General features: G+C 47.9%; 1 protein-coding gene across 16 annotated transcripts in view; it reads right to left on the minus strand.

Annotated features, from left to right (window-relative positions):
* LOC107972911 (putative inactive fatty acyl-CoA reductase 2-like protein) overlaps positions 1-17,173 on the minus strand; it is a 39,947-nt gene extending 22,774 nt beyond the window's left edge. For 3 of the 16 annotated variants that reach the window (XR_010150868.1, XR_010150865.1, XM_024348638.3), the window contains exons 1-3: positions 13,494-14,977; positions 12,237-12,438; positions 207-331 (exon numbers count right to left, since the gene is read on the minus strand). Coding sequence is in view for 6 of the 16 variants with exons in the window: in XM_024348638.3 (XP_024204406.2) it covers positions 207-331; positions 12,237-12,260 (149 nt within the window). In the remaining 10 variants the exon portion in view is untranslated. The other 13 variants (XR_010150873.1, XR_010150872.1, XM_024348633.3 and 10 more) reach the window with 10 other exon arrangements.
* Positions 17,174-27,479: the final 10,306 nt, after the last annotated feature.

Consider the following 27,479-nt stretch of genomic DNA (forward strand, 5'->3'; position numbering starts at 1 on the left):
TTTGTGAGTAGCCAAGTACTAAACTGTATTTTGAAAACAACTGAATGTATATATGATGGCATATTAGGAACTCTATAAAATACTGAAACAAACACCCTCTCACATTTGGGGTCTTGTACAATGAAATGCCTATATTTGGAAAATGTGCCTAATACATTACCCCTCCCTCTCATGACATCTTTGAAAGCCCACTTGAGCATCCACACCTGTGAACTGCAGCACACCATCCTACAGCTAGTGGGAGATTGACGGCTGTATCACCTGGAATTGGAATTAAGTCTCCCACAGCCATTGGAGTAGCTTTTATGGCCAGAAGAAACCCTTTCCCAGCCTGCACAGGAAAAAGAACATAAAATGTGAAACCAGGTCTTAAGTAACAGCTGGGGCTGAAGTATGTATCATCAAACTGATTATACTAGTGCAATAAGTGAAAACAGCTAACATCGATCCACTGCTTACCAGGTTCCCACACTAAGTCTGACTTCGTCAGCCTATCCTAGCTTCCCAGCCAAGCGCATCTTCAGCATTTTCTTGAACTACTCATGGTCCTCACGTTCCTTTAGGGAATCAAATTCCTCATATTTGTGAGAGATTGATAAACTTAATTACCAAACACCAAGAATAAACCTTCACATTTTAAAAATTAATTCATAAGACACGTTAAGAATTAAGGTTACACAAATTTCCCATTAATGTTTGTTTTCCATTTCATTAATGATTTTGTTTTCTGCTAGGGCTTATTAACCTACAAGCAATAGTAGGCACTAAAAGTTTAAGAAACTTTTATTTGAAAAAAATTGATTGGTGAAATTCCACAATTAATGACAAAAACTTTTTGGCTAAGAAAAATGGCCTTATTATTTACTTTTTCTTCAGAATCTCATTTCACCTCACAGATCACTGATGTTATATAGATACAAGAGTTTGGAATTATTTATGTTAATAATTTGTTGAGTTTATGAAATTGATTCTTTCTGCTTTGCATGTTTCCCACTTTAATTTGAAATGATTAGCACTTTCTTATGTTACTCAATTCTCTTTTCTTATAAGTAGCTCCCCTTCTTTTGGACATAAGAAACCAATTTAGAACATTTTTTAAAATGTAAATAAATATACAGCTTTGCATATAATGAAAACCGCTTTGGGATCACGTTAAAATAATGATGTTCTAAGTCACCAAACGTTCACCCCAACTGAACTTTTTTAGGAGAAAGAGTTGAAGGCAGGTGGGAAGCAGAAAGAAAGGGGCTGCTAGAAAAATCCGAAATTCGAAGGAAGGTCTTTGTCACTACCATAATTCATTGTCTCATATTTGTATTTGAATTCATGTTGAACCCAGCTCTGGGAGGAATAGAGACAGAGTCTGAAGGGCAGTCTGAATCCCTAATAAGATTTAAACTCTTTTAGATCACTGATGTCCTATTCATTGTACAAAAGAGTAAAGTGGGGTTTAGGCCCTGAATGCCTCAGTGTCAGCTGTGAACCCCACAGCTCTGCCGGATCAATCTGGACTTCAGGGAGATGCGCACTGAGGTCTGCTTACCTAGAGGAGCCACGTTTCTCCTTGTAAGACATTATTGAAAAGGCGTTGCCGGCACATGTCTACCTATGTAACAAACCTGCAAGTTGCGCACATGTACCCTAGAACTTATAATAGAATAATAAAAAAGAAAAGGCCTTGCTTATATTTACTGATGTTTGTATTTGAAAAATTTGCTCCAATATTGGTAGTTCTTTCCTGTATTCATTAAGAATTATTGATGTATACCTGCTTTCCATACACACACATAAACTCTTCTATGTGTTTTATAATAACGAATTTAATAATCTTTGAAGATATTTTTACTGCATCCTCAATTCACTGCACTAATTCATGCAATTATAAACTGCAGAAAGGAGGAAATACCCCCATCTTGCGATAAATAAAGCAAAATCCTTGGCAGAACCATGCCCGCCTGTCCGAGCCCCGACCAGCCCTCCCGGGCAGCCACTCACCGGTGTCCGTGTTCCCAGCTTCCCGCCATGTCGCCAAGTGAATCCATCCTGCCGTCCGTCTCCACTTTCACCAGCCCGTACCGCAAGCGCCGCCTGCAGGCGCGCTGACCCCGCGCCCAGCCGGAGGCCAGGGGAACCCACAACTACCTCAACGCGTGCGGGACTCCATTCGGTCCACAGGGCTGGATGGCCTGGGGCCGAGGCCACGTCGAAGACCCCGGCGACCCCGCCGTCTGCGTCCTATTACCCGAACACTGCACGCCGCTGCCCTACGGCGCTCTGGAGCTGGACCCGCTGCCAGACGGCCCGCGCTGCTCAGCTGGTTTTTGTTGTTGTTGTTGTTGTTGTTGTTTTGAGATGGAGTCTCCTTGTGTCGCCCAGGCTAGAGTGCAGTGGCGCGATCTCCGCTTGATCTCGGCTCAGTGCAAGCTCCATCTCCTGGGTTCACGCCATTCTCCTGCCTCAGCCTCCGGAGTAGCTGGGACTACAGGAGCCCGCCACCGCACCCGGCTAATTGTTTTTTTGTACTTTTAGTAGAGACGGGGTTTCACCTGTTAGCCAGGATGTTCTCCATCTCCTGGCCTCGTGATCCGCCCGCCTCAGCCTTCCAAAGTGCTGGGACTACAGGCGCCCGCCACCACGCCCGGCTACTTTTTTTTTTTTTTGTATGTTTAGTAGAGACGGGGTTTCACCGTGTTAGCCAGGATGGTCTCGACCTCCTGACCCCGTGATCGGCCCGCCTTGGTCTCCCAAAGTGCTGGGATTACAGGCGTGAGCCACCGCGCCCGGCCTGCTCAACCGCTTTCAATTGGCGCTGCCCAGCCCCCTGAAGCGGATGGCGGTGGCTACGGCTGCGTACCCAGGTTCAGACATGGACCGCGCGTCCTCAAACACTAGGGCGCCCCAGGCCTGCGGCTTCATGCATGCGAGGTCCTGGGTCCCTCCCACGCCACCCCCAACACCCGCCCCTCAACCCCTAAGGCCCGCACGCCTCCTTCCCGCTGCCCTTCCGTGGCCCTGGCTTGGGACACCCAGCCCGGCCTTCATGAGGCGCCCCCCACCCAGCTCCACCCCTCCACGCCCCTGTCTTTAGTCTCTTAGGCGGTGGCCGCCACCGCCACAGCCCTGGGCCTGGCACCCCCAGTCGCCCGCGGTCTCCTTGTGGTGGCACCGGCGTCCCCGCTGGAGCTGCTGGAGGCCAAGCCCAAGCGTGGCAGCTGCTCCTGGCCTGGGAACTGCAACACCAGGCATACCGATGCCGCAACCGCAAGACCTACCACAAGAATTCTCACCTGCAGGCACATCTGCGCAGCACACAAGTGACAAGCCCGACCACTGCCACTAGGAAGGAAGCAGCTGGAAGCGTGCTCACTCAGACAAGCTAACGCTCCACCACCACAAGCACAGGGGCCACTGGCCATTTCAGGGCCATTGGTGCCACCGCGCCTTCTTGCGCTCTGCCCACCTTGCCCTGCACAGGAAGCAGCACATGCAGCCCAGAGGCCTCCGCCCACCTGCACAGGGCCCCCTCCCAAACTGTGACTGGTATTTATTGCACCCAGAGAACCGGGCAGGGCGATGTGGCTACATAGGGTCTACCTCGACGACGAAGACGACGCCACCGCCCCAGCCCCCATCTGTGACTGAAGACCAGGTGGGAAAAGACCACTACCTGCCTTGACGAGTTCTGTTTTTCAAAATGGCGCAATAATTAAGTGGCATCTTCCCTCCCACGGGGCATAAGACTTGATGTCCTTTGAGAAATAAGGGCCTTAATTTGCACTGTATGTGACATTTTTTATAATATTGTACATAATAACTGTGACAAATATTGTTATTACTGTACATAGAGTGGCAGGGCTACTTGCTTCATTTTCATAAGACTTTTGCTTGTTTTATTTTTAATTTTTAAAAACGTTTTTTTAAAAAGAAAAGAAAAATCCTTAATTCTCACTTTTCAAAATAGAACTCTTAAATAGTAATTGATAGCACTTTACCTCTCTTTTCCTGATAAAAAAATTCTAAAAGAATAAAAATAATTTCATCCTGCCTCCATATTATAACCAGAATAATTGAAATAATATGCTTCAATTGATAGTAAAGTAGCATTTATGTTTTTGGATCAATGAAGCTAAGCCAGCACTAAGAATTTTGTTACTATTCCTCCACTACATTACAGTTACTTCTTCATCCCTACACATACCGCAATAATGAGTCGGCTACATCCATTTAGATTATCAACCCAACCCTAAAAGAAAGAAAATTTCCATTGGTTACACATTTCAGAAAATTGTTGTATCTTTGGAACATCTGCCGTCTAATCTTAATAAATTTCAAACAAGGGCACTGAGACTCCAGCCGATAGAACTATCTAATTCAGTATTATTAAGATCCCAAAGATCAATGGCAAAGCGTTGGCTATTTTCTGCAGTTTGTGCAAGAATTAAAATTTGGCCAGGATTGTTGTTCGTAGCAGGAGTCATGAATGGTTTTGTGGCGTTTTATGACAACTTAAGGGCTACAATGGATCTTGTCCTTATACCATGATCTGCTAAGCAATTCACCAACCATACTTCACCTCATTCCTGATTTTAGCCTCCTTAGGAGAACATTGAAAACATGATTGGTAATAATGTGTGTTGACTTGCTTAAAGATGTTACAGGAAAGATTATGCTAAAGAGCAGTTAGAGGGAAATGTCTTTTTGAGTTTGTTTCCTAAGCCCTAAGCCGTCTCTTTACCTTACAGTATAAAAGTCGAAATGTGTATAATGGGAGACCAGATATACGGGAGGAGAAGATGAAGGGACTAATATTCGTTGAGCCTTTTAGTAGGGATCTACCTTTTACTAGAGACTGAGCACTCCTCATACATTGTCTCATTAAACCAACTCTCCAAAGTAGTATCTGTCCTGTTCTATGGAAAGAACAACTCAAAAATGTTGCATTGCCAGTAAGTGGTGGAGCTGGAATGTATCTGCCCCCAAAGCTTCACGGACTTGCTTTGAAGAAGATGGTATAATTCAAAGTACTTTCAAAAGGACATAGCAGTATACTGAGGTTAAAAAAAATTAGTATTCCCAAACTGAGATCCTTCTGTGAGCTTTGTAACCCTGGCAGTTAGTTGTAATACTACCAATTTGGCCATCAAGAACATTCTGGTATGTTTAAGCTACAGTGGGAAAGCGAAGCTATGAAAACATCACCCATGGGAATTTTGAGACTAGAGTAGTTAGAACCTAATTTAAGATCTCCATCCAACTCTAAGATAGGGTAACTGCCAGAAGAGCCGCATGATCCCAAAGTGGAATTTTGCCCTAGTATAATGGGTTAATATTTGATTGGCTGCACTTAGCTATAAATCCCGAGGAGAAGAAGAAGAAAGACATCAGAAAATAATTGGGCTAGAAGAACCTTAGTTTGAAAGCAAAACACAGAATCCAGGTAAGTGGGCTTACCAGGAAAAGCTGGTGCCACGTTGCTCCGCACAATGGAGGGCCTTAGGATGGCAATGGTTAGGTTCCTGCTCTCCTGCTGCACCACCATTTCTCCCAAGGCCTTGCTATAGGTCTAAGTATTGGAGATTTCTAATCCACTTGGGAGTGATCTCGTCAATAATGGCGTTGTCTATACATAAAAGGTAGTCAGAGTAAAAAGAAATTCTAGCAACAAGTGTTAGACAATAGACCAAAAGGAAAATGTGAGACACAGTCAAACAAAGCTACCACATTTTAGCCTTGGTTCTGGAATTCAGAACAGTCACATGATACCAAGTTTGAGTGCGTACCTGTCCAAAGCATGCATGAGCTCTTTTGTCTCCACTGCTAAGCCCAATCTTACAGTCAAATCCTATGCCCTCCCATCCAGACAGGTAGGTAGGTAGACGGATAGAATCAATAGCAACGCCACTTTATTACTACTAGTAGTGTAGGGCTATTAGTACTCCTTTAGTGCTACTGTTACTTTGTCAGTACTGATTACTACTTTATCTGTAGTAGTACTAATTTGAGGTAATTACATACAACCTCTTTACTTCCTTTCCAACAAGCTCGTAAGTACATTCATTGCACATATTTTTGAGTCCCAATCATTCTCCCAGTAGTGTGCTGGATGCTATGTTCAGGGAGTTTGAGGCTCTCATCCAAGGTGTTTCAGTGGCAGCCCTGTTCAGTGTTGTCCTATAGAAACCCAGTGCAGTGATCCTGAAGAGTTTAGCTTCACATTTTAAAATTTTCATTCAATGCAAATCAAACCAAAGTGATTACTTTTGGCAGACTGACAATCTGTTTTACCAAATCTATGTAATGCATTTTGAAGGTCTGTTTAGAGTCTACGATAACAAATTGCTAATTATTTCCAGAGATTTTCAATGAATTCTGAAGTCTGCCAAGTGTGGTGATTATAGTACTCTGAAATAGCTTCAAAACCATGAATATTGAATACTCCTACTTACAAGATGACATGTATCATGAATAACTGAGTTACCATAGCATCAGCCTAGTCTTTCTTAAAAATATGTCAGAACCAGCCGGGCACAGTGGCTCATGCCTGTAATCCCAGCATTTTGGGAGGCCATGGCGGGCAGATCACAAGGTCAGGAGATTGAGACCATCCTGGCCAACATGGTGAAACCCCGTCTCTACTAAAAATACAAAAATTAGCTGGGCATGGTGGCGTGTGCCTGTAATCCCAGCTATTCAGGAGGCTGAGGCAGGAGAATCACTTAAACCAGGGAGCAAAGGTTGCAGTAAGCTGAGATCTTGCCACTGCACTCCAGCCTGGTGACAGAGCAAGACTCCATCTCAAAAAAAAAAAAAAAAAGTCAGAACCATTTGATAACCCCAAAATCTATCTACACCTCTCTGAGAGAGCAAAAAAATTATTGTCAATTAAATATGCAACATGTATTCTAGCTGACAGATCTATGTGGTTAAATTGTTAATATAACATAGCTTTTTAAAAATTAAGCTGTCGGAATATGCTAGGGTGATTTTTCTGATCAATGTGGTCCATTTATTTCTATTTTATACAACAGAACATAACTATACTATTTTGATTGTAGAAAATCTTCACTGTTACCACCTTGCTGACATGACACATTTTTGAACAACTAAGATGTGCATGAGGTTAAGACTCATTCAGAATCACAACTCTCAATATTAATGCCTCATTTCATCCTGGGGTAGAACATGGGCATTGACCATTATGTTTCCATTTTTCTTCCTTTGCTTCTGAGTGCTGAGTGTCTTCTGGATACTCAAATGCCTTTTCATTTAAGTTGAATACAGAAAGATTGAGGGGTTCTAGAATTAAAAACTTAAACTACATAGAAATATCGAGGATATTTTAATTATATGGCCACCTGGGGGCTGGGAAAGAGTGTAGGATGATTCATACACCTCTCAATCTTACCAATAATCCTACCGTTACCTCATTTCATTTCTGTGTCAACAGTGGATTGACTGACCTAAGATCATTTCCCCTCAACTGCAAAACTATACAGTTTATGAAAACCAGGTCTTGAGGGAATAGAGCTTAATTTCAGTAAGTCTGTAAAGAAAAAATTCCTAGAAAACATCAGAGCCCAAAAATGTACTGGGATTGTATGTCAGATGGCTAGTACCAGTTGCTGTCATTAATGTTGGGACAGCCAGAAAAGATAATACTTGGAGGGATGGGGGCCTTATAAAGCTTAGTGAGTTTCCTTGTATTAGAAAATGTTGGGTTTTGTTGTTGTTTTTCTTGTTGTTTGTTGTTGTTGTTGTTACTGTTTTGAAACAAAGTCTTACTCTTGTCGCCCAGGCTGGAGTGCAGTGGCACAATCTTGGCTCACTGTAATCTCCACTTCCCGGGTTCAAGCAATTCTCCTGCCTCAGCCTCCTGAGTAGCTGGGATTTCAGGTGCCCACCACACCTGTCTAATTTTTGTACTTTTAGTAGAGATGGGGTTTCACCATGTTGGCCAGGCTAGTCTCAAACTCCTCACCTCAGGTAATCTGCCCGCCTTGGCCTCCCAAAGTGCTGGGATTCCAGGCATGAAAAAATTTTGGTTTTATAGATTTCTAACAACACACATGGAAGAAATTTTAATATTCTATAGATGGCTTACCTCTGCTACTCTTAGCTGCACCTGTATTCCACTGTTTTATATTCTCGTTCCAATTTTACTTGTGAAAATGGCAATAATTATATTCATTCTAAATTCTCAGGTTATGAGGGTAAACAAAAATATTCACAACTGCATTTAAGCTGTTTGATAAAACAAAATGAGCCAATAAACCTAAAGCACTCCTATTTTTAGATAAAACAATCGGAGAGCATCATATATCTGTGTACGTAATAGTTGGTTTTAAAATGTCATTTCTGGCCATAGGTGGTAGCTCAAGCCTGTAATCCCAGCACTTTGAGAGGCCAGGGAAGGAGGATCGCTTGAGTCCACGAGTTTGAGACCAGCCTGGGCAACATAATAAGACCCAGTCTCTACAAAAAAAGTTTTAAAAATTAGCTGGGCATGGTGGTGTGCAACTGTAGTCCCAGCTACTCAGGAGGCTGAGGCAGGAGGATTGCTTGAGCCTGAGAGTTGAAGGCTGCAGTGAGCCATAATTGTGTCACCATACTCTAGCCTGGGTGACAGAGTGAGATCCTGTATCAAAATGAAGGAATGAGTAAAACAAATAAAAATAAATTATCATTTATAATGCAGCCAGACAGGCCATCTGCTAGCTCATTCAGCCAGTTCCTAGGTTCAGACAGGAGATTAGTGTAAACATGCACATGCATTGATTGGGCAAAGCCCTTCTCAGGACTTTCACTCAATTCAGGGTTGCTGCTGTTGTTTGTTCTCAATATGTTTTTAAACAGTAAATAAGTTACCATGGATAAAAAACACTACATAAACCAAAATACATGTCTGAAATTAATCCAAATATTCTTCAGTATACTCAAGAAGATGTTTTGACCCAGGGGTCTCAAATACTAAACTCGAATTGCTTCAGAAGAAGCATAAAGTCATTGAAAATTTCAGAAAGCAGTATGTATGTCTATGTATGTACATACATAGACACATATACAATTTCTTCCAAAGATTACTATCAATTTTGGTTTCAAACTTATTGAATCAACAGGATGATATCATTAATGGTTTCATTATTTATGTATTTATGGAATGAAATACTAAGAAGCATACGTATTTCCCCTCCCCTGACCCTCCAATTTTCTCATTCAACAAGTTGGCAAGTCTAGTGGTTTATGAGGAAATCTGTTAGAGAGTAAGTAGTGGACACACTGTCTTATGATAACGTTTGCTCTTTCTCCAGTCTAAATTATATAATTCCCTTGACTGTTGTAGTTATCAAGTTGTATTTGTTCATCTGTCTGTCTCCCCACTGGACAGTGAGTCCAGGAGAGCAGGGATTATGATTTTTATCTCTGTGTCTAATCACTTTTCTGCCCCCAGGAGCCAGCTACCTTATTCAGTAAATGGATGCTCTTCCACATGGTAATCTTGATTGGCCAATTTCTGTACTATATAAGGTTTTGGGAAGCAGAGATGGACAATGAGGAGACAGAGTGGATGTACTCAAAAAAAGACAAGGTTGTAGGGAGAATGCAGGAAAGGAAGGAAGGGGTATCTTTGTAGAGTGGGTAGCAAAACTGGAAGTCAAAGTGTCCAGTGGCAGTGGTGAAAAGTGTTGACCAACCTCGGTTTGATGAAGGTGGCGTGAAAGTCAACTTAAACTTTTCACTGGGAAGCAGGATATTTCTGAGCCTAATGCTTATGGAGAATTGGCCTCTGTATTTCCCTCCAGACTTTTATGAGGCACCCAGCTTGCCCCAAACATAAGCTAGATGCTGAATGGCCTGCCATTGGCCTGCCAATGTGAAAATTATTCAGTTTGGTTAAGAAACAATTTACTCATATTCTGGTTTGTATTTGAAGCCTGCTAATATCAAAGTACACAGAATTTTCATTTTTATGTCAGCTACTTAGATGTCATTTTGAAGCTGTGCCATGATGAAATTAAAAACACAGGCCGGGCACAATGGCTTATGCCTGTAATCCCAACACTTTGGCCAAGGTCAGGAGTTGGAGAACAGCCTGGCCAACATGGCGAAATCCCATCTCTACTAAAAACATAAAAATTAGCCAGGCACAGTTGCGGGCACCTGGAATCCCAGCTACTCGGGAGGCTGAGGCAGGACAATAGCTGGAACCCAGGAGGCAGAGCCTGCAGTGAGCTGAGATCACGCATTGCACTCCAGCCTGGGAAACAAGAGCAAGACTCGATCTCAAACAAACAAACAAAAAGCATAAGTGCTAGAGTCAGCTTTCACCATTCCCCTAGAACAGATCATCTTTTTCAGTGTTAACAATGTGTTCTATAGCAGGAAGTCAAGACTACTGTCCAAGGTCTGACCTCCTTTCATGTCTCCTGGAGGGCTGTGATGAGGGCCACTGCTGCTGGCTGTGGGGGTCTCTATTTCCCTGCCTCTCACCCCTGCACCTTCAGGGCACATGCCACCTTTCCTTTTTTACATGGCAGACTAGCTGTGTCTTCTGGTGGCCACGTAGCTTCAGAAGTGTGGTTTTTAGTAGGTACAGATCTACTAGGAACTTTCATTCAATTAAAGTTTCTAGGAACTGAAAGATAGCAGGAGACAAAGAGAGCAGGAGAAAGAGGAAGCATGGGGTATTAGAAGACAAAATATCCTCTTTTCAAATGAAGACTGCTTAATGAAAAATCTCTTTAAGGCACAATTTCCCAAACTTGCCTGGTCATCAGTGTGAATTACACAAGGCCCCTAGGAAAAATCCAGACACCTGGGTGCCATTTTAGAACCACTAAATACATCTGCAGAGGTAAGAGTCTGGATAATCTGTATTTTCAACATGCCCTGGAAATTCCAACTGTCAGGTAAATTAGGGAATCACTAATTTAAAACAAGTCCACTCCATCAACTTAAGTCGTTAAGATTTGAATATATCAGGATTAGCTCTCAAAAACACATTGCTTCTTGGAGTAAACATTTCAACAGAATTGAATTTTAAAATTATTAAATCCCCTAATGCTATCCCTCCCCCACTCCCCTAGCCCCCCACCCACTGACAGGTTCCGGTATGTGATGTTCCCCTCCCTGTGTCCATTTGTTCTCATTGTTCAGCTCCCACTTATGAGTGAGAACATGTGGTGTTTGGTTTTCTGTTTCTGTGTTCGTTTGCTGAGAATGATGGCTTCCAGCTTCATCTATGTTCCTGCAAAGGACATGAACTCATCCTTTTTTATGGCTGCAGAGTATTCCATGGTGTATATGTGCCACATTTTCTTTATCCAGTCTATCACTGATGGGGATTTGGGTTGGTTTCAAGTCTTTGCTATTGGAAACAGTGCCGCAATAAACATATGTGTGCATGTGTCTTTATAGTAGAATGATTTATAATCCTTTGGGTATATACCCAGTAATGGGATTGCTGGGTCAAATGTATTTCTGGTTCTGGATCCTTGAAGAATCACTACACTGTCTTCCACAATGGTTGAACTAATTTACACTCCCACCAACAATGTAAAAGCGTTCCTATTTCTCCACATCATAATGTAGCACCGAATGTAGATGAGTGCCTAATGTAGATGAGAGGTTGATGGGTGCAGCAAACTACCATGTCATGTGTATACCTATGTAACAAATCTGCACGTTCTCCACATGTATCCCAGAACTTAAAATATAATTTAAAAAGATTGAAAATTTAAAATTTTAATACAAAATTAGGCCTGAGTTATTTGCAAAATACACTGTATTTTCAATGTGAAAAATAAAGGGTTATTGTATGTATTATCAATAAAGTTATATAGTTTCTCATAAAAATAACATTAAAAGTGGAAAATTCTAAAACAAAAATAATTAAATTTCTTTTAGGACAATTTAAAAATATATCTGTCAATTTTAACATGAAAATTCTCTTACATTTATACATCCCACATTCTAATAAGGACTAATTTTTACGAGCAGTAAAGAAATGTGTCTGTGCATGTCTGTAGACTTATAGGTATATATCCGTTTCTGTGAAAATCTCTCTTTTAGAGTCAGAAAATCTGTTTGGTCCCAGTTCTTACTAATAATATATGATCACACTGAAGATACTTAAATTCAATAAACTCAATAAACTTTACTCTTAATGAGGTAAGAATGAGAACACAGGTGCCAGCCATGAGCTGGGGTTCCACTGGCACAGGCTTCAGAGATCCTACCTTTAACATCCTCCATTCATTCATTCATTTGAGGCTGATAAGAAAGGAGTCTCTTGGGAGAGAAGCAAGCATACACCTTGGAGCCAGACAGCCCACGGTCAAAGTTGAACTCCACCACTGTTCAGCTGTGTGACTTTGGGCAAGTGACTTTTCCTCTCTGATCCTCATGATCCTTTTTGGTAAAAACAGCACAATGACAGGTCTATGAAGATTGAAGGAAAGAAAAATGTGTGTCTTAGTTTAAGTTTCCTGGAAGTAGATCCTGAGGCAAAGATTCAAGTATAAAAATTTTATCTGGAGATGACTCCAGGACAGTAATTCTACTGCCAGTTCTTCCTTAGAGTACTAATTGCAGGCAACACCAGTAGAGGAGTGGGGAACTGAGACAGGAATGGAATGTAGCAGTTAAAGGGACCTTCATCAAGAAAGTTTCCACTGTGGGCAGCCAGGACTCAGCCCTGCCGGGTACCTCTGAGAGACAGCATAGAACATGTGCCTCAGAGTCATACCACCCAGAGCAAGGGAGTTGGGTTATTTATCCACCAATACACACCAGTCACTCCTCAGGGCTTCTTCCAAGGGCATGATTCCTCCAGAATGCCCTGCCTGCACTGCAAGAATGAGACCTGGAGGGTCAATGGCAAGAGCCCTGACAGCGCCTCCAGCAGTGAGCAGGACCACAGCCTGGTGTGGAGAGTTTCAGTTCCTCGGTGACCCCAACACACACACACACACACAAACACACACACACACACACCCCTTTCTCTCTCACACACACACACCATACTCCAACACCAACAGAGAACATACATACATACACATACATGCATAGATGACTGTTACCCACTTAGATCCTGGTGAATCCATGGGATAGAAGATAAGGTGGGAATCAGAGGGAAAAGCAAAATTAAGGGGAGTGAGGGTCTTGGGAACAAAATGAAAATATAGGCAGAAAATCAAGGGGGAAGAGTGGTCTGGACACCAAACGCCTGCTGGCTGGCACCTGCTCTACATACACTGTCAGTCATTCTCCAAGCAACCTCGCAGAGTAGAAGGAATTCCCCTCAATTAGAGATGGCAGAAATGTAGTTCAGAAAAGAAAACTGATTTTACTAACTGATTTTACTGCTTCTGGGTTCTGCTCCTTTTCTTGCTAGGCAATCATGACAGAATTGACAAAAACATTTTCCCCCTTCACCACCTGGAGCAGAGCCAATGAGAGGGGCTGGGGAACAGGCCATGAGGCCCTGCACCCACCATTTAATGTCTTCAGGATCAGGACTCTTGCATCACAGGCTGGCAGCACTCCCAACGTCTGGGTGTTTTGTGAGGTTGTACAGGATCTAGTAGAGGCCACTGGCTCTGCTGTCATATCCTAAGAGGCAGCCAGGCAGACTTGTGTCTTTTGGCTGCTTCAGCACCAGAGGATGAACAGTGCCCATACACTGAGGCTTTCGGGAGAATGGGAGGAGGGAAAGGAAGGGCAGAATGGAGTGATGTAGGGTCCATCCGTCATATGCCTGGATGGAGAGACCCCTGTTCCCACAGTAGTCCCACACCGGGACCACCACCAGCACTCATGAATATGCCAGCCTCCATTTATATGTCCTCGTCTGACAACTCCTTCCCATTTTCATCCTGGAGGCAAGACTCTGAACACACTAGCTCTGAGGACACCTGTGTGTAACCTGAGACAGTCCCTGAAGACCTTTCATCCAAGTAGGATCCCTCCCTTGCCATCTCCAGACCTGCCCCACAAGCTCCCTCCCTGGTCTCCTGGCTCTTGTTCACTCCTTCCAGACAGCCTTCTACAGTCATCTCTAAAACATAGCTGACTGTCACTCCTTTATCCAGCACCTTCCATGGCTCCCCAGAGCCCTCCAGATCAAGTTCAAGTACCTTGATCAGACGCTTGATCTCAAGCTCCATTCTACCTCCTGAATTAAGATCCCGGAGAAGCCACCTTGCTCAGCACAAGTGCATCAATGAAGTCTGAAGCCTTGAACGTGGCCCTGGCCTTGAGGAAGTCATCAACACCCTGGCTAGTGAGGGTGCGGTGCTGCTGCAAGATGATGGTGTCTGAAGTTGTGCACCAAGTCACAGGCCCTGCAGAAGCATCGCCCCTCAGGAATGGGTAGTACAGGAAGTCCAAGCACAGGCAGATCTGCTGACGCCATTACACTATGAGGGTACTGAGCTCCAAGATGTCAGCAATATGTTCACTGGCATTCCTGCAGGGTGAGGCTAGGGAGAGGAAGCAGCTCCGTAACACATATGAAACTCTGGAAGCCCTTCCCAGCCAAAATCTCTGGACCACATTACACCCAGAAATGGGTGCCCTCTGAGCACACTTCTCTCTGCCTCCCTGAGCTGCCTCCTGGCCCCACATGCCCCAGCCTGGACCAGGGCTTGGAGGCCAGCAGGTGTTCAGTTCATGGTATTGACTGCTTCCTGGCACAGGAGAGCCCTTGGTAGCTCTGTGACTCCTCCTGTGGAACCCCTGCCTCTGCCTCAGGACCTCCCTATTCCCATGGGAAGACTCCAAGGATTGCCCCACCTGCCCAGGGATCCTCCAACCCCATAGGCCTTACTTGATGCCTTATCCCTCCCAGAACATGACATGTTTCTCACAAGGTGACTTATTTCCAAGGCCATCTGTGGATGTTTGCTGGGGACCTCTTGCTGTTCTCCTTTTTGATCTGTAGGGCAGGGCCAAGAGGAGAAACCAGCCCAACCTCAGAACAAACAAAGGCTCACTGCCACAAATGGCAACGACCAAACAGTCAGCAGTGCTTCTGGGAGGAAAGGAGGTTTCATTCTGCACAAAGCTCCTTGTTTGGCTTCTTTTTGAATCCGGGGAGGGGTAGGTACAAAGCCCAGCTTACCTGTGGTGTCTACATTACCATCTGTGCCTAGGATGTGCAAAGGGCCCCTGCTCCCACTGCAGGGTTGAAGTTCCCTCCAGCTGGAGACCTGGGCTCCTGACCCTGCCTGGCCTGTTTGTCCTGCTCTGGATGAGCGTGGAAAGGCTGTACCTGCTATTTCCCTAGGTCCTTGGTTTCTACCATCTAGACATCCAGCAGGAGTGACCATGTCTAGCACCACACCTGAAAGGGGACTCCCTTGTACAGCAACCCAGACATCTACAGATGGAAGAGTGCTCAGTGAGATAGGCCACAGGGGTCCCCAGGGAGGATCAGGGGGTGGAGGATTCTGGAGGTTTCCAGCCTTGGGCTCTGTGGTTCCTCAAAGAGGTTAGGTCTACCTAGTACCAGGCCTCCCATCCCACGATTCAAAGACTGAATGAGTGTCCAGCATCAGGAACTCTGTTCTGGACCTGTTTTTTCATTTAGGTCACCAAGGGACAACCCTTAACCCCTGAGCTAGGGATGGTCCAAGCTCTGGCATGAGATTTTCCTCCAGCAATGTGATGCCTACACAGACAGGTAGAAAAGCTGGTGACCAGGCCTGCTGTCCTGTGGGTAAGGAGTGTGCCACCCACCCTCTGAGAGGCCGGTGGTGCCAGGCCACAGCACTGGGTGCCTGTACCCCTGGCTCTGCAGACACCGGTCATGGAGGTCCCTCCCTCCACATTACCTTCTTGCTGCTCCTAGATTTCTTCTAGTCATTAAGCACTTTGAGTCACTTTTCTGTGCATACAATTTTACATTTTTGCTCTCAGATGAAATGGGATAAAGCATGCTGAGCTGCCAGGATTCCTGGAGGGGACCTTGGATGCTGAGTCTTGGGATCCAGGGCCCTGATGGGACTGAACCAGAAGGAGTCAGGGTAGGACAAACATTGGGGCTAAGCCCCTATGACCCAATGGCCATTGGTGGCCTGGCCTTATGGTCCCAAGACACCTTGTCCTCAGGCCAGAGACACCATGGGCTTTGGTCAGGTCCCAGCCTCCCAGTAGTGTCCTGGCACTAGCAGGAGCTGACCCCTGAGCCACAACCGCAGTTCTGGGTTTGGGGTTTGGTAAAACCACCTCAAGGACAGAGTCTTGGGATCGGGTTTGGCAGGAAGCATGGTGCCTCCCAGAGATGGTGTGTCACTCCCACTCGCCACGAAATGTGCAAACAGGCTGTCCCCATGTCCATCCCATCCTGCTGGACAGGATGGAGGAAGTCAGGGAACAGGTAGGGTGGACAGCTGGGGTGCAGGGAGAGGCAGGTGCATGCTGGGAGGTCAGACCCTGTGAGGGCTGTGGAGGCATCAGGTGGAGTGGGCTCCAGGTGCACCTTCAGTGTACTGGGCACGTCTCAGGCCAGGCTGCCTGGACCCTGGAGGTGTGATGTGGTCACTCACTGGGGGAATGTTGTCAGGTCCCAGCCACCCGCCCTGGGCAGCACTGTCTCATCTCAGGACTGGACTTTCTGAGTCCTAAGACAAGACAGTGCTGCCCAGGCCTGACAGCCTGGGAGGACCTGTTAAGTCCTCCATGCCTAGACTAGCCTCCCAACAGCAGGGACAGTCTCTTATCTTCACCTTCAGGGAACTGACTGATCCATCTCACTCTAATCCAATCGAGGCAGAGCTGAGGACCTGCACCAGTCTGGAGCCAGTCCCCTCCCCAAATGGGCCTGAGGGAAGCACCATCCCTGTCCCAATCTGCCACAAGTTTCAGCCCAGGAGACACATGGGGAAGGGAGGACAGGGCATCCCTGCTGGCTGACACTGGAAAAGTGGGACCTGGGAGAATGGGGAGCACAAGGCTGGCAGGGGATGCTCCAGGCCCATGGAGAGCTCAGGCTGCACCATGGGGCTGCCCCTCCTGGGTGGAGGCTGTGCCCTCTACAGGATCTGAGAAAGTCCAGTCCTGAGATGGGACAGCCCTGCCCAGGGTAGGTAGCCGGGGCCTGAGAGCAGTCCCCCAGGGAGTGACCACATCACCTGGCTGGGGTCCAGGGAGCTTGGGGTGAGACCCACCCAGTGCACTGAGGGTGCACCTGGAGCCCAACCCACCTGACACCTTCACAGCCTTCACAGGGTCTGACGTCCCACCATGCACCTGCCTCTCCCTGCACCCCACTGCCCACCCTGCCTGTTCCCTGGCTTTCCCCATCCTGTGCAGCCCATAGACTGCGACCATCTCTCCAGCCACTCTGACCCTTTCTTCACCTTTGTCCTGTCAGAATCTCTGAGCAACATCTCCCAGGTCCATCCAAACAACTGCTTTGTCCACTTTTGACCGGGCCGTTGGGCACCACTGGGCCATCCCAGCTGTCCAGAGGGCCCTCGATAACGCGCAATGCACCTGGCTTCTCCAAGCAGCGCTCAGCAGTCCCCACTGACCAGGTTCCTGCTGACCAGACCCCACACATCAGGTCTTCCCTGACCATACCCTCACTGATTAGACCCCCATCACCAGGACCCACTAACCAGACCCCCGCTGCCAGGCCAACAATGACCATGACTCCACTGACCAGGACCTTACTGACAAGGCCTCATGGACAAGGCGTCACTGAACAGAACCTTACTGACTAGGCCTCCCTGACAAGGCCTCACTGACCAGGTCCTTACTGACCAGGCCTCACTGACAAGGCCTCACTACAAAGTCCTTACTAACAAGGCCTCACTGACCAGGACCTTATTGACAAGGCCTCACTGACAAGGCCTCATGGATGAGCTCCTTACTGACAAGTCCTCACTGACCAGGACCTTATTGACAAGGCCTCACAGACCAGGTCCTTACTGACAAGGCCTCACTGACCAGGACCTTATTGACAAGGCCTCATGGACCAGGTCCTTACTGACAAGTCCTCACTGACCAGGACCTTATTGACAAGGCCTCACTGACCAGGTCCTTACTGACAAGGCCTCACTGACAAGGCCTCATGGACCAGGTCCTTACTGACAAGTCCTCACTGACCAGGACCTTATTGACAAGTCCTCACTGACCAAGTCCTTACTGACAAGGCCTCACTGACAAGGCCTCATGGACCAAGTCCTAACTGACAAGATCTCACTGACCAGGACCTTATTGAGAAGGCCTCACTGACCAGGTCCTTACTGACAAGGCCCCACTGACAAGGCCTCACTGACAAGGTCCTTATTGACAAGGCCTCACTGACCAGGACCTTACTGACAAGGCCTCACTGGCAAGGCCTCATGGACCAGGTCCTTACTGACAAGGCCTCACTGACTAGGTCATTACTGACAAGGCCTCACTGTTCAGATTCCACCGATCATGACCCCACTACCTGGCCCCACAGATGAGGCCCCACTGACCAGGCCTCCAGGGAACAGGCTGCCACTGATCAGGCCCCTACTAACCAGGCCTGAGGTGACCAGATGCCCCTGACTGGGACCCTAGTGAGTAGGCCCCACTGAACAGGCACCGACTGCTCAGGTACCTGCTGACCAGGTCACCCCGTAGACCAGTGCTACAAAAGCCACCACTGACCAAGTCATCTCTGACCAGGCCCCCACTGATGAGGTTCCACTGACCAGGCTGCCCTGATCATGGCCCCACTGACAAGGGACTCACTGATGAGGACACGCCCACCAGGCCCTGCTGACTAGGTCCCATGTGACCAGTCCTCCACTGAATAGCACCACTTGACCTGGTCACCAGTGACCCAGCCCACGCTGACCAGGCACCACTAAGCCCAGCTGACCAGGTCGCCACCGGTCAAGCCCCACAGCCCAGGTTTGCACTGACCAGACACCAAACAACTGCAACTGGCTGCCAATAGGTCCCCACTTGCCAAAACCCCCACTACTAGATCCCCCTAATGAGACCCTCCCTAAGCAGACCCCTGCTGGCCAGGCTCCCACTAAACAGGCCTCACTGACCAAGTCCCAACTGACTAGGTCCACTGAGCAGGCCCACACTGATCAGGCCCCTCCTAACCATATCAGAAGGCCAAGTGGCAATGAGATGTTTCATATGGCAGAAATAGGAGCAAGACAGAGAGAGAAAAGAGGTGCCACAGCCCATTATATAACCAGATCACATGAGAACTCACTATCAGATCAGCATCAAGAAGATTAACCACTGGTGAAGGATCCACCACACACACCACTGCCTACTGTTTCCAGGCAGAAGCCTCCTGCAGAGGGAAAGCCTCTTGGGAAACTTCTACTATGGCAGTGCAGAAGGGAAATATGGGCTTGGAGCCCCCACACAGGAGGCCACCATCCTCCAGACCCCAGATTCATAAGACCACCAACAGCCCCCACCGTCAGTATGCAAAAGCACTCAACACCAGGCCAGCCCATGAGAGCAGCCATGGGGGCTAAAGCCTGCAAAGCCACAGGAGCACTGCCCTAGCAGAGGTTTTCCATGAGGATGTGACTCTGCAGCAGGCTACTCCCCCTTCCTAATACCCACCATCCTCTCACCACCCTACTGACAACCCACTCCTCCCAACACTATCCACTCTATTTCCTTCCAACTCCAACCCCCTCCCATCCATGGTTAAATCACCTTCCACCAGGCCCCATCTCCAACATTCAAGATTACAATTCACATGAGTTTTTGTAGGGAAACACAGCCAAACCATGTTATTCTGACCCTGACCCCTCCGAATCTCATGTCCTTCTCACAGAGCAAAATACAATCATACCTTTTCAAAAGTTGCCAAAAGTCTTAACTCATTCCAGCATTAACTCAAATGTAAAAGGTTCAACGTCTCATCTGAGACAAGCCTACAGTCCCTTTTGCCTATAAGTCCCTGAATTTAAAAGGGTGTTCTTTTAAGACACAATGATGGTACAACCATTGGGTAAGCTTTCTCAGTCCAACGGGAAGAAATTTCCCAGCAAAATAACACAGATGGGACCACAGGACCAATGCAAGTCCAAAACCCAGGAGACCAGTATCTATTCAATCTCACTGCTCCAAAATCATGAAGAGAACTCACTATCACAAGGACAGAAATAAGGAGATTGTGTCTAATCATTTGTGAAGGAGCCACCATCACTTTTCACCCCTCACCCCCAACATAATCTCCCCATTCTCCCTATCCCCCACCTTCCAACCCCCACACTCCACCATGATTAAATCACCTTCCACCAGGCCCCACCTTTAACATTCCCCATTACAATTCCACACGAATTTTGGTAGGGACACAGAGCTAAATTTTATTATTCTCTCCCTGGCTCCCCAAATCTCATGTCCTTCTCACATTACAAACTACAATGATAGCTTCCCTACAGTCCCCCAAATTCTTATATCATTTCATCATTTATACAAATGTTCAAAGCTTAAAGTCTCATCTAACACAAGGCTGCAGACCCTTAAGCTCATGAGCCTCTGAAATATAAACAAAGTTAACTACTTCCAAGGTACAATGCTTATACAGGCAATGGGTAACCATTCCCAGCCAAAAGAAATAATTTTGCCAGAAAGAACAAAACACAGAAAGGACTTACAGGCCCCATGAAACTCCAAACCCAGAAGGCCAGTCATTCAATCCTACAGCTCCAAAATTACCCTTTTTGAAACCTTGTCCCACATCCAGGGCACAGGGATGTAAGGGCTGGGCTCCAAAGGCCTTGGGCAGCTCTGTACCTGTGGCTTTGCAGGGTTTATGCCCCACGGCTGTCTTCATGGGCTGGGCTGGTGTTGAGCACCTGTAGCTTTTACCCACTGATAGTACAAGCTGTTGCAGGGTCTGTTAATCTGCGGTCTTCATGATGGTGGCCTCCAGTGTGGCTCCAACCCCATATTTTCCTTCTGTACTGCCCTAGTAGAGGTTTCTTATGAGGTTGTGCCTTTTAGGAAGGCTTTTGCCTAGACACCCAGACATTTCCATACATCCTCCAAAATCTATACAGAGCCTCCCAAGCCCCTAGGCTCATGCTCCATCCAACCAGTGGCTTAACACTATGAGGAAGTTCATGAGAACTCACTATCACGAGGTCAGCATCAAGAAGATGGTGCTTAATCATTGGTGAAGGATCCGCCCCCAACCCACCTCCACCCCCTACTGTTTCCGGACAGAAGCCTGAGGCAGAGCCTGAGCCTCTTGGAAAACCTGTACTATGGCAGTGCAGAAGAAAAATATGGGCTTGGAGCCCCTATGCAGGAGGCCACCATCCTCCAGACCCCAGATTCATAGACCCATCAACAGCTCGCACCTTCAGTATGGAAAAGCTACTGGCACTCAACACCAGCCCAGCCCATGAGAGCAGCCATGGGGGCTACACCCTGCAAAGCCACAGGTGCACAGTCCTAGCAAAGGTTTTCCACGAGCCTCTGCCTCTGCAGCAGGCTACTCCTCCTTCCTACTACCCCCACCCTCCCACCACCCTACAGCCAGCTTATGCCTCACCACCTTACCCACCTCTTTTTCCCTCCAACCCCACCCACCTCCCATGATTAAATCACCTCCCACCAGGCTCCACCTCCAACATTCGGGATTGCAATTCCACATGAGTTTTTCTAGGGAAACACAGCCAAACCATATTATTCTGACCTTGACCCCCTCCCCCAAATCTCATGTCATTCTCACAGAGTAAAATACAGTCATGCCTTTTCAAATGTTTACAAAAGCTTTAACTCATTCCAGCATTAACTCAAATGTACGAAGTTCAAAGTCTTATCTGATACAAGGCTACGGTCTCTTCTGCCAATAAGTCTCTGAACTTAAAATGGAGTTCTTTTAAGGTACGATGATGGCACAGGCATTGGGTAAGCTTTCTCACTCCAAAGGGAAGAAATTTCTGATAAAAATAACACAAATGGGACCACAGGCCCAATGCACATCCAAAACCCAGCAGGCCAGTATTCAAATCTCAAAGCTCCTAAACCATGAAGCAAACTCACTATCAGAAGGACAGCATTACAAAGATGGTGTTTAACCATTTGTGAAGAATCTGCCCCCCACCTCTGCCTTTCCCCGCAACCCCAACACAATCCCCCCCCAATGTTCCCAACCACCCCCGCCTTCCAAACTCCACTCTCCACCATGATTAAATCACCTTCCACCACTCCCCACCTTTAACTTTGCCCATTACAATTCCACCATGAGCTGTGGTAGGGACACAGAGCCAAATCATATTATTCTGTCCCTGGCCCCCCAAATCTCCTCTTTGTTACACTGCAGAATACAATGACACTTCCCTACAGTCCCCCAAATCTTAAATAATTCCAGCATTTACTCAAATGTCCAAAGCCCAAAGTCTCGTCTGAGACAAGGCTACAGCCCAATCTGCCCCTGAGCTTCTGAATTATAAAGCAAGTTAACTAATTCCAAGGCACAATGATTGTACAGGCAATGGGTAAGCATTCCCAGCCAGTAGAAAAAAAAATGCCAGAAAGAAAAACAAAACACAGATGGGACTCACAGGATACATGAACATCCAAAACCCAGCAGGCCAGTCATTCAATCCGACAGCTCCAAAATCATCCTTTTTGAATCCTTGTCCCACATCCATGGCACAGGGCTGTGAGGGCTGGGCTCCCAAGGCCTTGGGCAGATCTGCACCTGTAGCTTTGCAGCGTTCAGCACCCACAGCTGCCTCTCATTGTCAGGGCTGTTGTTGAACGCCTGTAGCTTTTCCACACTGAGGGTGCAAGCTGTTGGTGGTTCTATGAATCTGGGGTTTGGAGAATGGAGCCTCCCTGTGAGGGGGCTTCAACCCTACATGGCCCTTCTTTGCTGCCCTAGCAGAGGTTTTCCATGAGCCTCTTGAAAGGCTACTGCCTGGACACCCAGGCTTTTCTGTACATCCTCTGGAGTCCAGACAAGAGGCTCCAAAGCCTCTAGTCTCTTGCTCTCTTCACCTGCTGCCTTAACACTATGTGGAAGCCATCAAGGCTTGGAGCCACATCTGAAGTAGTGACCCAAGCTGTACCTGTGCATCATTCAGCCATGGCTGGAGCTGGGGCTGCAGGGATGCAGGCAGCAGTGTCCTGAGGATGCACACAGCAGCAGGGCCATGGAGCTGGCCCAGGAAACCATTCTCCTCTGCTAGCCTGCAGGGCCTGTGAGAGCAAGGGCTACTGCAAAGGTCTCTGAAATGCCTTCAAGGCCTTTTACCCTTTGTCTTGGATACTTGCACTAAGCTCCTTTTTATGCAAATACTCTAAGCCTTATTGAATTTTCCCCCTGAAAGTCAGCTTTTCTTTTTGACCACTTGACTAGGCTGCAAATTTTCCAAACTTTTGAACTTCGCTTCTCATTTAAGTAGAAGTTCCAACTTGAGGTCATTTCTTAGCTCATACATAACAACACAGGCTGTTCGACGCAGACAGGACACCTCTTGAGCTATGCTGCTTAGATGTTCATTCCACAAGATACATCCTAAATCATCACCCCCAAGTTCATAGTTTCACAGATGTCCAGGGCAGGGTCACTGTGCAGCCTCTGTTGGGCAAATCAAATGTAGCTTTGGCTCCTATTCACAGGACATTCCTGATTTTCATCCGAGAACTTTTAAGTCTGGCCTTCACTGTCCATCCTTCTGTCAGCCTTCTGATCACAGGTATTTAACAATTCTCTACAGTGGTCCAAGCTTTTCCTCATCTTGCTGTCTTTTAAGCTTTCCCAACTCTCCCGACCTCTGTCTTTTACCCACTACTGAACCTGCTTCTACATTATCAGCTCTCTGTGTCACAGCCTGGCAATGTGGTAAAAGAAGAAAAGTCCATTTTCAGGGAACAAATACACACAGGCTTCAGATATTTGCATGAAAAGAAGCTGAGCGCTGCTTGCCAATACAATGGGGAAAAGGTCTTGAAGGCATTTCATAGGGAAAAGTCCTTGAAGGAATTTCATAGCTTCACTTCACAGTACTAACCTTCTGTGTGATCAAAAAGAAAAGAGGTTTCATTGGCTCACGGTTCTGCAGGCTGCAAAGGAAGCATAGTGGCTTCTGCTTCTGGGAGGACTCAGGTGCCTTCCAATCATACTAGAAGACCAAGGGGCAAGGAGATGTTCCATGCAGCAGGAGAAGGAGCAAGACAGAGAGAGGAAAGAGGTGCCACATCATGTTATACAAGCAGATCTCATGAGAACTCACTATCACGAGGTCAGCATCATGAAGATGATGCTAAACCATTGGTGAAGGCTTCCACCCTGCAAAACTACCTCCCACTGTTTCCAGGCAGAAGCATGCTGCAGAGGCAGAGCCTCTTCGGAAACCTCTGCGAGGGCAGTGCAGAAGGAAAATACGGGCTTGGAGGACTAACACAGGGAGCCACCACCCCTGCAGACCACAGGCACACCCTTGCAGAGGTGATTGGTTGCTCTTTGAGCCAGCTTGGGCTTCACTGGCATGCACAGGCCCCAGGTAGCAAGATGCTGCTCCGAGTGAGCTTGTCCTGCCTTTACAAAAATTCTAAGTCTGGCCAGGGCCACAGAAGGCCGAGTGTCCTAGATGCTAATCCTGGCTGCTTTCTGCACTTGAATATGAAGTCCTCCTCAAGACGGCCTGTGGTCTGCCTCTTGGCAACCAAGAAGCCCGCAGTGCCATATGACGCCTGAGGCATGGACTGCAGGCCAAAAGGCAGCACACACCCTGCTCCTGAGCCTGCTGCTCATTTCCTCTCTGTGGCTCCATTTGTAGCACAGTTGTTGCACTGAGGCTTGTGCATGCCGGGCAAGGCCAAGCTGGCTCAAAGAGCAACCAGTCACCTCTGCAAGGGTGCGCCAGGAGCCGGTGCACCAGCCACCAACCTCACTTGCTGCCACACATGGCACATCAGTACTTCTACCCTAAAGTTAGGGCCACAAGGCCATCTGCTTTTCCTAAGGCCTCCGCTCCATCAGCCATCAGGAGACAGCCACTCAGGCTGTTGGAACCTGGCCATCCCGGCTTCCCTCAGTGGGTGAAGCTGGTGGCTGGTCCAACTGGTCCAGGCACACCCTTGTAGAGGTGGCTGGTTCCGCTTTGAGCCAGCTTGGCCTTGCCTGGCATGCACAGGCCCCAGGAACTGACACGCTGCTCCGAGTGAGCTTCTCCTGCCTTGACACAAATTCTAAGTCTGGCCAGGGCCACAGAAGGCCGAGTCCCCTGAGTGGTAATCCTGGCTGCTTTCTGCACTTGAACATGAAGTCCTCCTCAAGACGGCCTGTGGTCTGCCTCCAGGCAAGCAAGAAGCCCGCAGTGCTATACGACCCGAGGCATGGACTGGAGCCCCAAAGGCAGCGCACACCCTGCTCCTGAGCCTGCTGCTCGTTTCCTCTCTGTGGCTCCATTTGTAGCACAGTTGTTGCACTGAGGCTTGTGCATGCCGGGCAAGGCCAAGCTGGCTCAAAGAGCAACCAGCCACCTCTGCAAGGGTGTGCCAGGAGCAGGTGCACCACTCACCCACTAGCAGCTGGACATGGTACATCAGTTATTCTACCCTAAAGGTGGGCCACAGTGCCATCTGCTTTTCCTAAGGCCTCTGCTCCATCAGCAATCAGGTGGCAGCCAAGGCAGGACAAGCTCACTCGGAGCAGCGTGTTACTACCTGGGGCCTGTGCATGTCAGGGAGGCCAAGCTGACTCAAAGAGCAACCAGCCACCTCTGCAAGGTCTGACCAGGGCTACAGAAGACCCCGCTGGATGGTAATCCTGGCTGCTTTCTGCACTTGAACATAAAGTCTTCCTCAAGACGGCCTGTGGTCTGCCTCCAGGCAAGCAAGAAGCCCGCAGTGCTATACGACTCGAGACATCGACTGGAGCCCCAAAGGCAGCGCACACCCTGCTCCTGAGCCTGCTGCTCGTTTCCTCTCTGTGGCTCCATTTGTAGCACAGTTGTTGCACTGAGGCTTGTGCATGCCAGGCAAGGCCAAGCTGGCTCAAAGAGCAACCAGTCACCTCTGCGAGGGTGTGCCAGGAGCCGCTGCACCAGCCACCAACCTCACTTGCTGCCGCACATGGCACATCAGTACTTCTATCTACCCTAAAGGTAGGGCCACAGGGCCATCTGCTTTTCCTAAGGCCTCTGCTCCATCAGCCATCAGGAGGCAGCCACTCACGCTGTTGGAAACTGGCCATCCCAGCTTCCTTGAGTAGCTGAGGTGGCTGGCTGGTCCACCTGCTCCTGGCACACCCTTGCAGAGGTGGCTGGTTGCTCTTTGAGACAGCTTGGCCTTGTCTGGCATGCATAGGTCCCAGCTACTGACACGCTGCTCCGAGTGAGCTTGTCCTGCCTTGGCACAAATTCTGTCTGGCCAGGGCCACAGAAGGCCGAGTCCCCTGGATGGTAATCCTGGCTGCTTTCTGCACTTCAACATGAAGTCCTCCTCGAGACGGCCTGTTGTGTGCCTCTTGGCAATGAAGAAGCCCGCAGTGTCATACGACACTGAGGCATGGACTGGAGCCCCAAAGGCAGCACACACTCTCCTGCTGAGCCTGCTGCTCATTCCCTCTCTGTGGCTCCATTTGTAGCAGAGTAGTTGCACTGAGGCTTGTGCATGCTGGGCAAGGCCAAGCTGGCTCAAACAGCAACCAGCCACGTCTGCAAGGGTGTGCCAGGAGCAGCCGGACCAGCCACCAACCTCACTCGCTGCCGGACATGGTACATCGGTTCTTCTACCCTAAAGGTAGGGCCAAGAGGCAGACCACAGGCCGTCTTGAGGAGGACTTTATGTTCAAGTGCAGAAAGCAGCCAGGATTACCACCCAGGGGACTCGGCCTTCTGTGCTCCGCAGTGCCATACAAGCTCTGAGGCATGGACTGGTGACATCTGCTTTATAGAAAAATTAACTTAAGATCCATTAAAGAGTTAAATGTGCCATCTGATTTTCCTCAGGCCTCTGCTCCATCAGCCCCCAGGTGGCAGCCACTCAGGCTGTTGTAACCTGGCCATCCCTGCTTCCTTCAGTGGGTGAGGTTGGTGGCTGGTCCAATTGGTCCAGGCGCACCCTTGCAGAGGTGGCTGGTTGCTCTTTGAGCCAGCTTGGCCTTGCCTGGCATGCACAGGCCCCAGGTACTAACACGCTGCTCCGAGTGAGCTTCTCCTGCCTTGACACAAATTCTAAGTCTGGACAGGGCCACAGAAGGCCAAGTCCCCTGGATGGTAATCCTGGCTGCTTTCTGCACTTGAACATGAAGTCCTCCTCAAGAAGGCCTGTGGTCTGCCTCTAGGCAAGCAAGAAGCCCGCAGTGCTATACGACCCGAGGCATGGACTGGAGCCCCAAAGGCAGCGCACACCCTGCTCCTGAGCCTGCTGCTCGTTTCCTCTCTGTGGCTCCATTTGTAGCATAGTTGTTGCACTGAGGCTTGTGCATGCCGGGCAAGGCCAAGCTGGCTCAAAGAGCAACAAGTCACCTCTGCAAGGGTGCGCTAGGAGCCGGT

The sequence above is a fragment of the Pan troglodytes genome, chromosome 15 (assembly GCF_028858775.2).
Source record: "Pan troglodytes isolate AG18354 chromosome 15, NHGRI_mPanTro3-v2.0_pri, whole genome shotgun sequence".
Classification (NCBI taxonomy): domain Eukaryota; kingdom Metazoa; phylum Chordata; class Mammalia; order Primates; family Hominidae; genus Pan; species Pan troglodytes.